At 33.6% G+C, this 13,215-nt stretch overlaps 1 protein-coding gene across 1 annotated transcript in view; it reads left to right on the top strand.

Annotated features, from left to right (window-relative positions):
- Positions 1-13,215, top strand: part of LOC142351129 (uncharacterized) — a 30,480-nt gene that overhangs the window by 6,394 nt on the left and 10,871 nt on the right. Inside the window, exon 2 of the mRNA XM_075403224.1 lies at positions 8,640-9,380. Within this exon, the coding sequence (XP_075259339.1) occupies positions 8,640-9,380 (741 nt within the window). The remainder of the gene's footprint in view (positions 1-8,639; positions 9,381-13,215) is intronic.

Below are 13,215 nucleotides of genomic sequence, written 5' to 3'. Positions count from 1 at the left end.
TAATAATAATAATAATAATAATAATAATAATAATAATAATAATAATAGTAATAATAATAATAATAATAATAATAATAATAATATTAATAATAATAATAATAATAATAATAATAATAATAATAATAATAATAATAATAATAATAATAATAATAATAATAATAATAATAATAAAAATTTTGGTTCCTGCATAATCGCAGCGGATCAGCATTAGGTTACTGCGGCCTGTTCTCAGCTGCCTTTTTTCTTAATATTTTTAAATGCTTCGTCCAGACAGTTATTCAACAGAAAAATCTGATCATTAGTAAAAAAAAAAACTTATTTTTTGTGGCTAAATCTGTCAAATTTGTGACGAATCTAAGTCGTTTCTCCCAATCAACACAACAATTTAATACAGACGGCGATTTATATTCATTTAAATCAATCCTCCCTTTTGCAAGCTCAAACAACCTCTTAAACACGCCTAAATTACCAGGTTTGCATGAGAAACAACAATTTTTTGTTTTTTTTTGTGAACTTTTGCTTTAATTTTAGATAATCAGGTAATCAGTTATATTTACTCAATTGTTATTGAGACTAAGAGACAGAAGAACAAAAACCGAACGAGCGAAGCTCAACTATCCACTCGTAGTATAAGTTGAAACAAGATTCCGAACTCTTCCATATTTCATCATGATTGCTTTGTGACGTGCCATTAAACCAATTAGAAGACATACCCAGGTTGAGGTCCAGACCCAAATGGACTTCTGATCAGACCCAGTCGAGCGCACACCCGTGTGTTCCCAGACCGAAATTACAGGGTCTTTTCGGAAGTTCGAGCGCACTACGGTCTGATCATGGTCTGGAGATGGTCTGATCAGAGGTCATTTTGGTCTGAAAAGTCTGATCATAGGCGGATTCGAGCGCACTTGGGTCTGATCAGAGGCAGTTTCGAGCGCAATTGGGTCTGATCATAGGCGGATTCGAGCGCACTTTTGTCTGATCAGAGGCGACTTTGAGCGCAATTGGATCTGATCATAAATGTCTTCAAACGCAATTGGGTCTGATCAGGGACCATTTCGAGCGCATTATTTTTTTCTTTTTTTTGTTTTTTTTTCTGAAAGATGTTGGCTCTGCCAAGAGGCAGCCAAAAAGCAGCTTTCTGATCAGAGACTCATCTAAAGTCCGATAGCTCTGATCAGAAAAAAGATTCCAGCAGATAGCTGAGGCCGGTCCCCTTTAGAAGAAATTTTGATCAACTGGAGACCACGACGTTTCTTATGGAAAGCTGTCTTAACTCATCCATTGATTCAGAATTATAAACTAATCGGTACACTAATAAAATTTGTTCTCAACAGTTGGGTTTTGTTTTCTTTAGCAATACTTTTAAAATTGATTTTTCCTTAGATGAATTAACTACTGCAAACATCAGTTTTTATGAAATGAATATATTATGGCAAAATTAGAAGATTTTTTCATAAGTAAAATCTGTCTCTGATCAGACTATTTCGAGCGCGCTTGAGTCTGATCAGAACCGGTTTGGAGCGCACTTCAGTCTGATCATAGATGAAGATGGTCTGATCAGAACACCTTCGGTCTGAAAAGTCTGGTCAGAGACCTTCTGTGTCTGGAAAGTCTGATCAGAGGTCACTTAGGTCTGGAAAGTCTGATCAGGGTGAATTTCCGTCTGGAAATTCTGATCAGAGATAATTTCGGTCTGGAAAGTCTGATCAGAAGCAAATTTGGGTCTGGACCTCAACCTGGGTAGTAACAAAGAAAAACAGTAATGGTTCAAATTTAAAAAAATCAATGACCCTTTTTGAAATGGACTTCAATGCAAAAAACCAACAACTTTTAAACACAGTTTAACAATTCGCAAATTTGTCTCCAGGTGAAAACGAAGTTTATCGAAGTCACTACAGCCAAAATTGTCAATTTTAGGAGAGGTCAATCAAAAAAAAATATTTAGAAACTTATGAGTCCAATCATTACAAAGACTGCGTAAAACCAGAAGAATACGAATAGCTAAAACGGGCTAAATTCTTTAAAAAAATTATGACAACAATTGTTCTTGGAGTCTATAAAAGCGAAAACGTTTCAAGTATAGCTGCGAAAACGATTCTTTTTTATTTTCAGATAGTCGCTGACACTTGTGAGCAATAATACTATGTGACTAGAGAAAAACTAGGACAACATACATGTACAAAACCCAAAAACAACCAGAGTCAATGGTTCAATGCAGACTAAAAAGAATTTTTTGGTGGCAAAGGGAAGTAATGGAAAAGAATCAGAGAACTAATGGGACCCGTTATAATTATGACTAAGTGTTAAGAAAATAATAAGTCAAAAAGGGGCAAAATTCAATTCACGAGATTCACGCAACTTCAACTATGCTTTGCTAGAACTCATGTATCACATTTGGAAGCTTTGACGAAAAATTGATGAGTAGAAGCAGCAGAAACCAAAGTTCCGTTAAAAAAAGGAGTTCTTGCTCCCCTTTAGCTAATATTCACAACAAGATTATCTTTAATTTACTCATTTAATCAATTTTGTGATGTGTTTAATGAAACCATTACTGTGGTTTATCTTCTCGTTGACAAAAAGAAATGAAAAAATAATAAAAAACCGGAAGAAAAAACTGTAGGAATGGAAAGTTAAACTTAAGCGTTTTTCGGAAAAGAACCATATTAATACTGACCTTGAATTATTTCCAGCACAAAAGCGAATTCTAAATTTGAAACTGTACAAAGATAATAATGATGAAGAAATTTAAACTGATGAGAACGGTTGAATAAGTTAATAATGACTCTGAAAAAGATTATATCGTAGATTGAACACCAAATTCTCACCCACGTAATATTGGATTAGAAACCCAAAAAAGGGGCCTATGTTATCAAAATCATGAATGACCTTCTGAAAACCTTTCCCAAAAAAAGGTTTTTTTTCAAACAAAGATTCGGAACATTTGGTAAAAATAGGACTAAACTATCATAACCAAACATAGATAAGCAGAACATATACGGCTCAATTTTAGCCAATTTTTGTAAGCAAAAGCTGTCTAAAAATAATTATATTGTCGTGGTAATACGAATTAAGGAGTAAATTTTATTAGACGAGTGAGTTAACAGATCTCTGTCGTGGTACTGAAAATTGTAATAATTGTTTGAATTAGTATACTCTGGTAACTATACTTTTCGTTAAATTAACTTAGCGAATTTTCAACTATTTTCTCTTTTTAGAACTTTTCTTCGAACTTGGTAGACCTTAATTTGATATCTAGTAGGTATTTGCTAAACGCTTCGATACTTGGCACTCATTGGCATTTAAAACTATTTGTTCTGAAGGAACCATAGCCTTGTAATAATTGGGTAAAACTCAATCGTTTCTTTCGCTTTTCTGTTAATCAACAGTGTAATTGTACAACTTTAGTAATTTCACAATACATCTCTAAAGATCCGAAATCATACTCAATCTAGCTTCAATTTATTGGATTTAAATTAGTTTGGTGACTAGTAAAGTAGTGATCAACCAATCAAAAATTAGGTTAAGTTAGGTTAACGAACTGGAGGACAGCATCGAATCCCGGACAACATCAAGACGATTGATTTCTGAGAGTATTAAGCGGCCAAGCTCCCTCTAGGAGACCGCATAGTGAAGCCACTCTGAGGGTAGGCCTGCCTGCTCGTAGAAGACTTGGCAAGTTAAATTAACCCATGTATAATATGATAGGGTTGTTAACCCATATAATAGAGTTAATATAGATTAGCAACTGTTCTTAACGTGGGCTTCTTAGTGTATGGGGGGCTCAAATTCGACAGCCGTTACTATGAAGCATGTTTAAGTAAATTAGGTAGCAAACCCGGCAGTGAATTTTTCTCACAAAACTGACCAGCTGTAACTAGCGCTGACGAATTTTTAGCGATTCAGTATTTTTCATGAATTATTTTGCGGTGAATGCAATGAAGGTGCTGAGAATAATTAAAATCAAAGCTGAGCTGACTGTGAAAATGAGAACTGTGCAAATGCTTATTGGTAAGATTTTTAAATATTCATGATTTATAGTTTAAAGTTTTTTGGGGAAGACATGAGATTACCTCCTAAAAAAACCTCCAATACTCATAAAAAACTGAGGCGAACGTTAGCAATCGCAAAACTCTCAAAAACTACTGAAATTGATGAAATTTATTACGCCAGGGAAACGTCCCGGGTAACTTTATGCTCATCCGCCTTTTCAGTTCCGTTAATTTGTGCGACCGATACTTTCATCATTGAAAATTGTTTGTGATATCATTATAAAACAAGTCCCGTGTAGAAATGTTTCGGTGAAGGGTTTTTGATTTTCGCCTTTTTCAAAGAGTAATCGAAGTTTGAAAGTTTTTACAACACTTTAACGTTTATCATGATAAAATTTAGAACAGTTTTTGTTCTATTTGTCTTTTTTTTGCAAAAATGTACAGAAATAAGAAACCAAAAAATTGTTTTAATAGTAACATATCTGATTTTCGAGGACCAGTTTTGTCTTTTTGTGCCAATATCTTGAAACTTTGCCTAAAGTTCGATAATGTGGCACAGAATCAGAAATTTAGTTTCTTGATCCCATTTTGCGATAAAAAATATTTGATAGCTGTCACCAATTTTATTTTCAAGAGACAAGAGAAACAAAAAAATTCATCATGAATCTTACGATGGCACAGAACCAGTGTTTGTTGATTGTCAGAACAACTCATTTACGTTTAGCGTGTTTAACTTTTTGCCTTTGCTCACAGTTTTTATATACGTTACAATTTTTCTGTCAAATTTGTCAAAAACTTTACGTTATTGAAAATTTTCCAATAAAGTTGCCTGAAATTTTCCGTTATTCAGTAGCTGTTGTTTCGCCACTAACCGTTGAGGACGTATCAGTATCTTTATATCAAAAAAAAACTTTTAAAAAAACCTATACCAAAAACACTTGCAATCCGTCCATTTCCGTTCAGTTTGTTTTTCTTTTATATCCGGAACAAATAATAATAATAATAATAATAATAATGATAATAATAATAATAATAATAATAATAGTAATAATAATAATAATAATAATAATAGTAATAATAATAATAATTTTGGTTCCTATAATCGCAGCGGATCAGCATTAGGTTACTGCGGCCTGTTCTCAACTGCCTTTTTTCTTATTATTTTTAAATGCTTCGTCCAGACAGTTATTTAACAGAAAAATCTGATCATTAGTAAAAAAAACTTTTACTTTGTGGCTAAATCTGTCAAATTTGTGACGAATCTAAGTCGTTTCTCCCAATCAACACAAAAAATTCATACAGACGGCGATTCCTATTCATTTAAATCAATCCTCCCTTTTGCAAGCTCAAACAACCTCTTAAACACGCCTAAATTACCAGGTTTCCATAAGAAACAACAATTTTTTGTTTTTTTGTGAAATTTTGCTTTAATTTCAGATAATCAGGTAATCAGTTATATTTACTCAATTGTTATTGAGATTAAGAGACAGAAGAACAAAAACCGAACAAGCGAAGCTCAACTATCCACTCGTAGTATAAGTTGAAACAAGATTCCGAACTCTTCCATATTTCATCATGAATGCTTTGTGACGTGCTATTAAACCAACTAGAAGACATAGTAACAAAGAAAAACAGTAATGGTTCAAATTTAAAAGAATCAATGACCCTTTTTGAAATGGACATCAATGCAAAAAACCAACAACTTTTAAACACAGTTTAACAATTCGCAAATTTGTCTACAGGTGAAAACGAAGTGTATCGAAGTCACTACAGCCAAAATTGTCAAATTTAGGAGAAGTCAATAAAAAAAATTTATTTAGAAACTTATGAGTCCAATCATTACAAAGACTGTGTAAAACCAGAAGAATACGAATAGCTAAAACGGGCTAAATTCTTTTAAAAAATTATGACAACAATTGTTCTTGGAGTCTATAAAACCGAAAACGTTTCAAGTATAGCTGCGAAAACGCTTCTTATTAATTTTCAGATAGTCGCTGACACTTGTGAGCAATAATACTATGTGACTAGAGAAAAACTAGGACACCATACATGTACAAAACCCAAAAACAACAAAAGTCAATGGTTCAATGCAGACTAAAAAGAATTTTTTGGTGGCAAAGGGAAGCAGTGGAAAAAATCAGAGAACTAATGGGACCCGTTATAATTATGACTAAGTGTTAAGAAAAAAATAAGTCAAAAAGGGGCAAATTTCAATTCACGAGATTCACGCAACTTCAACTATGCTTTACTGGAACTCATGTATCACATTTGGAAGCTTTGATGAAAAAGTGATGAGTAGAAGCAGCAGAAACCAAAGTTCGGTAAAAAAAAAAGAAGTACCGCTCGCTCAAAAAAAATCATTCAAACAAGAAATTCCTGCTCCCCTTTAGCTAATATTCACAACAAGATTTTTTTTTAATTTACTCATTTAATCATTTTTGTGATGTGTTTAATGAAACCATTACTGTGGTTTATCTTCTCGTTGACAAAAAGAAATGAAAAAATAATAAAAAACCGGAAGAAAAAACTGTAGGAATGGAAAGTTAAACTTAAGCGTTTTTCGGAAAAGAACCATATTAATACTGACCTTGAATTATTTCCAGCACAAAAGCGAATTCTAAATTTGAAACTGTACAAAGATAATAATGATGAAGAAATTTAAACTGATGAGAACGGTTGAATAAGTTAATAATGACTCTGAAAAAGATTATATCGTAGATTGAACACCAAATTCTCACCCACGTAATATTGGATTAGAAACCCAAAATAGGGGCCCAGGTTATCAAAATCATTAATGACCTTCTGAAAATTTTCCCAAAAAAAGGTATTTTTCACACAAAGATTCGGAACATTTGGTAAAAATAGGACTAAACTATCATAACCAAACATAGATAAGCAGAACATATACGGCTCAATTTTAGCCAATTTTTGTAAGCAAAAGCTGTCTGAAAATAATTATATTGTCGTGGTAATCCGAATTAAGGAGTAAATTTTATTAGACGAGTGAGTTAACAGATCTCTGTCGTGGTACTGAAAATTGTAATAATTGTTTGAATTAGTATACTCTGGTAACTATACTTTTCGTTAAATTAACTTCGCAAATTTTCCACTATTTTCTCTTTTTAGACCTTTTCCTATAACTTGGTAGAACTTAAACTGATATCTAGTAGGTATTTGCTAAACGCTTTGATACTTGGCACTCATAGGCATTTAAAGCTAGTTGTTCTGAAGGAACTATAGCCTTGTAATAATTGGATAAAACTCAATCGGTTCTTTCGGTTTTCTGTTAATCAACAGTGTAAATTTACAACTTTAGTAACTTCACAATACATCTCTAAGGATCTGAAATCATACTCAATCTAGCTTCAATTTATTGGATTTAAATTAGTTTGAAGACAAGTAAAGTAGTGATCAACCAATCAAAAATTAGGTTAAGTTAGGTTAACGAACTGGAGGACAGCATCGAATCCCGGACAACATCAAGACAATTGAATTCTGAGAGTATTAATCGGCCAAGCTCCTTCTAGGAGACCGCATAGTGAAGCCACTCTGAGGGTAGGCCTGCCTGCTCGTAGAAGACTTGGCAAGTTAAGTTAACCCATGTAGTATGGAATGGTTAACCAAGTAGAAAATTAAAACGGTCTGCTGTAACCTGAAGTACCTGATGGGCAATGTCTTAACGTTCTATCAAGTTGGTTAACACTCGTCTGGTTGGGCTGTGGAGTGAACACCGACGAGCTCGTCACGTCATCTACTAATTGTTTTATGTATATTGGTTGATCGATTAATTAGAAAGTGAATTGAGGACCTGGTATAATTTTCAATCTTAGAGTCGCCAATTTATTTCATTTGGTAAAACACTTCTTAGAAGCTAAAATATCATATAACATAGAGAGGCATTACAAACATAATCTAATATCACCATTATTATTGGCAATTGACTACAGTTCTATAGCGTCTGAAAATACTTTCTTTAGGACTTGAACGGAGGGCCTGGTATATCCCTTTAGTCTAGTTAAGAGTAGTAGGTTTGTGACGCTACTATCCAGTCCAGTAGTTTCCTCTAAAGATAGATTCTAGGAACAATTGTGGAATTGTGAATAGGGTAAAACCTCCACCCTAAATATTCAGATTCTATAAGTACAGCGCACCAATGCAATTCAAATCCTTTGATTTGTAACATAGCCGCAATTAGATCAGTTAGTGAATAGGGTCGCTATCACTTCGCGGTTGTTAAAAAAAATAAATAGTTTCGCTACTCAGATGCTGATCAATTTACAAACTATGAACTAAGCATTTTTGCCTAGAAATATCAACTTTGGATTTCTCAAGGAAAAATGTGATGACGGAGATGCTATCGAAACGTTACGTGCGCCCGCACATTACCGAGCCTTCTTGTTATTATCATAAGCAACACCAGCTTTGTTATTCAATGTTTGCATGAAAACGTAAGCCTTGATTTTGATTCTAATGGTTCGAATATTTTTGAAAGTTCCTGTATGCTAATGTTTGATAAGCAATACCGCAATTAATTGTCTGGGAACAACACTACAATTTTCTTCGGTAGTTAACTTAAAAAATTTAGACGGAGAACTGAATTTTTACAGGAAAATGGCCATTTCCTGTAATAGAAATTTTTCTCATTTTTAGGAATACGCGAAGAAAAAGATATTAGCACGACTAAACTGCGCCGGCTTAATCTACTCTACTGGAGCATTCTGTCCAAAAAACCGGAAAATGTTCAAAAATACCTGGATTATCTCTCACGAAAGAATATTTTGGCAGAAGAGCTGACGAAACGTTATCCAAACGCAACAATCGTTGACGTGGCTGTTCGCCTGGCAGGTAGTTTTGAAGACAACTACACCGTGGAAATGCTCTCGATGATGTCAGGTCGCCCGGAATTCAGCACAGAAGTTTTTCTGAACGAATTTATCCAGGAACAGAAGGGAACGGTGTTTCATTACACACACCAGCAACGAAAGCCTGAAAAGCGAAGCGTTTTAGAGTATGTTCTCTTCAACTCGTTCAACGGAGAGCTGTTTCATTTCATGTTTTTAAAAGATGAGATATGCAATCTTCTGTTCGAAAAAGTCATTCGTTTCGAACCGAAAGATACTAGCGCTCAGCGCTTACAAAAGTACAAACAGTTTCTTGCCAACCTGGTACAAGGATCTTTTACCAGCCTGATTAGCTGCATTTTGCGTCGTTTTCGGAGCACAAAATATTTCGAAAATTCGAACCTAGTAAAAGACCAGCTGAATAACTTGGTTCTGGCTTTAAAACTACTCTCAAGATATCCCGACATTCTCGAAGAAGATATTCAATCTGGTTTCGATGATATTGCGGATTTTCTGGAAAGCTGTCTGAAAAAACTTGATCCGCAGACAGGTAATAAATATGAAAACCTTCACACTCATTTTTCTCAAATACAAAATGCACCAAATTTCTGTGCGAGGCACCCACAAATATGCACAAATAGGCATCAAATAACTTTGATTAAGAAAAACTTTGAAAAAATGGCCAGAACTTCTATATCCGAAACAAAATGACAGCAATTTTAAAAAATATTGAAATTTTTACTTTCTTGACTGATTAATCTACGCAGGCTGAGGCCTCCGACCAAACTGACTTATGAGCAAGATCATTTCTGTTACTCCTCTGCTTAAAATGACAGGATCTGTATGATATAAGAAACGTCGGGTGTTCGAATCTGAGACCGTGAATGAGATTGCTCGAGTCTGACCATAGGCATTTTTGAGCCAAAAATGGGTCTGTCAAATCAAACATTTACATGCAGTTCATGTGACCTCAGTTTAGTCTGATCACAGATGCATCTGAACGCATTTCCAGCCTAAAAAACTTTGAACACAATTGAGTTTCAGTCTGGTACAATCTGATCAAAGCTCATTTTGGCGCGGGACGATCGGATCAGAGGTTATTTTCATCTCAATTCATAACCAGTGTACATATCCTAACATTTCGAGTTTTAAAAAGTTCAAACAAGCTGATATCAAAAATCGAGTGACTAATCTGAAAAAAAAACAATGCCAGGTAACCAGGCGATTTAATCTTCGTGTTACTACTCAACTACTCCTAAGTAAACGCTTGAATAACTTAATTTTTTTTACTGCAAATATTTTAAAAAAATAAACTTGAAACTATTTTATTGTAAATTTGACTGTTTTCGTTATTGAGCTTCAAGAAAAGTGCAGGTGGAGAAAAACACAGACAGAAAAGTTGTTAAGTTAGATATTTTGACAAAATTTTGTTTTAAAGAAGAGCGCGGTTGAAGTACTCTCTACTCTGAGAAAAACAGCACAGCCTACTTTTGCAACAAGCTTATGACAAAGAACGAAAGTTTTTGTTAATTCACAGTAAAATGCGTTGTGTTCTACCATTTTATTCAATTAGTGGCACCATAGAATTGCTTGAAAACTCTCAAAATATAAATCACGCTCAAGAACTTTGTGAATCAGTAGTTATAAGTGTTTTTTGTAACTTTATTGATGTTAGATTGCGAAAAAGATTAGCACAAAAAACAAGATTTTCATTCTGGAATCGATAAAAGCAATGAAAAGATAGTTAACTCACATCAGAAAACAAAAATTTATTGATCATTTTATTAAAAAATAATGTCTCGTATTTTATCCCTATTTCTCCAAAAACTACTACGAAACAATTTTGTGCAAATGTATTCCAAATCCAGAAAATTTCATTATTTTTGCATGCACTATCTTGTCATAACTAGTCTTAAGTATATTTTATTTTATGGGGGTACCAAAAGGAACATGTGAATTAAGTATTAATCAGCCAAAAGTAGACTAAGTTTAGTTTGCTAGGCTGCACATAATTTGTAAAAAGTACTGTATGGTTTACGCTCTCAAAGCTTGTCGAAACAATGTATCAAATAATGTTCACTTTTCTCAGTTATTGAACAGGCAATTACTTCAATGGGAAAATCAGCTCAATTGAAAAAACTTATGTTCAGTTGGCAGTTTTTTCCTCCAAAAAATTCTGGAGGCACATAGTGTAGTACTAAACAAAAAGTCAAAAGACAGGAGAAGATTGTGGGAATGATTATAAGGTAAGTTAGACTAGGCCGCTTTAATATTCGCAAGTAAACCATCGTAAAGTAAACCACGCAAGTAATCAACGTGCAAGGAATTCTATTACCAAAAAGCAGAGCCAAAAAAATTAGCAACTATATTTATTGATTCACAGACACTACAAACATGTTGATTTATTTGGAGCAAAGTAATGGATTGGGGGAGGAAAAGGTTGAAATGATTTTTTTTACAAGTGATTATGGGTCAACTACCCAATTTAGTTGCCGATCACGGTTATTTGAATATATAAAATAATTTTTATTGATATCTTTTGTTGTGCGTATTTCGTTCTCTTAGAGAATAATTCTTATTTAGCTAAGCTGGACATCGTTTTATTATTTACGTTGCTTTTTTGATAACCTTTTTGACGATATAAATCTCTCGGTTTTTAAATGGTTGAAGTAAAAAAATGAACTTAAAATTTCCCAATACAACCATTGGAACCATTATCAATTTACGAAGAGTAACTTTTATGGTTCTTTCAATGCACTAAAAATGCACTTTAATTTTCATAAAAAAATTGAATTAAGAATTCTCAGCTACAGAATAACCAGATAAACCGAACTTGTTAATGAGTGAGTGAACAAGGTGACGCGTCATGATGTAGAGAGCCGCTGACACTAATTTCATTTTTGAAATGAAAAAGGCAGACAAGCAAAAAACACAAAAATTAATGAAGAGATCAAAAAGTTTCTCTTTTCAATCATTTTTGTGTTTTCTTGCTTGCGTCTGCAATTTTCAGCAAATAATTACCCATATTACTATTCCTACTTTATAGGTCAGAAAATGCTTGTTGCAAAATTATATCTGTTTTTTTTTAAGTTTTTAATAACAAATTATTTTTGAGCCAACAGTTCTATCAACAGGTTCTGAAAAGTTGCTTCGACTTGTTCAGAATTTGTATTTGATAACATTGCTGTGCGGCATCAAAGCACAACTCGCATTTCAAAAAATGTTTGAAATCTGAGTCGATGTGTTTTTGTTCGAATTAAGGATGTTCAAAGTTTTTTAGAGAGTCATTTGCTCTCGCTTTCAGCAAAAATAGAAATATATAATAAGATGCGAAAAAAGTTGAGATAGATTAGGCACTTCCATATTCGAAAATAACCCAACGATCACAATGCGAGGTACTCTATTATGAAAAGATAAAAAACAAGCCCAACAAATTTAGCCATTATTTTCATTGATTTTTTCATTCAAAAGCGAATCAAATCATTTGCCCTCCTTGGTCCGGTGTAAATGAAGCAGCGAGAAAAGAACAATCGATATTTTTTTAACTGTTGAACAAATTGTTACCCATTTAGTTACATTAGAATCACTTCAAAATCAAATCCGAGGAAATCGGAATTCCTTTAACTTAAATTTTAACTTTCAATGAAGGCAAACTCAAATATAGGCAATCTGATTTATCCTTCCAAATTTTGAGCCACTCTCCGTGAATCATTTTGACAACCAAATTCTGTAATTGGAAAAAATAAAAAAAAATGAAGTACGCTTCGATTCATTGGGTTCCATCAACCGTACGAGCTTAATACTATTGTTGATCTGGAAAAAAGCCTATCACAGATAAAAATGCTTATCACTGCTAATTTTTAGCGTTGATGTTTTGCTCTAGGTATTAAAAATTAAATGTTGACTCATATGTATCAGGCTGTTATGAAAAAAAATTGAAGCCTTTTGCTATTATCTAGTTTTGAAAAGCCTCTTTTTTGTAACTTCCGTTCAGTCATGTTATGCTTTGCCAACAAGAGAAGATAATTGTCGAGAACTCTGTTTGACGCATTTTAATTTAAAGGTAACAACACTGAAGGAAAGTGGAAACCCATATGAAAACACATTTTCAAACAAGTAGAAGTATTCATTTTAGCGCAAGAAAATGAAGCATTGACATGGCCATGCTCATCGGTTCTACAAGATGCGGCTCCTGCACCTGGCTCCAGCCGTCAAAAAAATCAAAGGGGCGAGAGTTTGATGCAATTATTGCTGCATCTTTTTAAAATTTTCTCGACTCAATTTTTTAAGTGGTACAGTACGACATACTTCTAAATTGCTTTCAGATAACAAATAGTAAGCAATCAAAAGAACAATTCAAATCTCGTAGCTCGCGTAATTTCACA

This window comes from Convolutriloba macropyga, chromosome 12, assembly GCF_964194025.1.
Source record: "Convolutriloba macropyga chromosome 12, txConMacr16.3, whole genome shotgun sequence".
NCBI classification, from domain to species: Eukaryota; Metazoa; Xenacoelomorpha; order Acoela; family Convolutidae; genus Convolutriloba; species Convolutriloba macropyga.
This window is presented reverse-complemented; position numbering and strand designations above follow the sequence as displayed.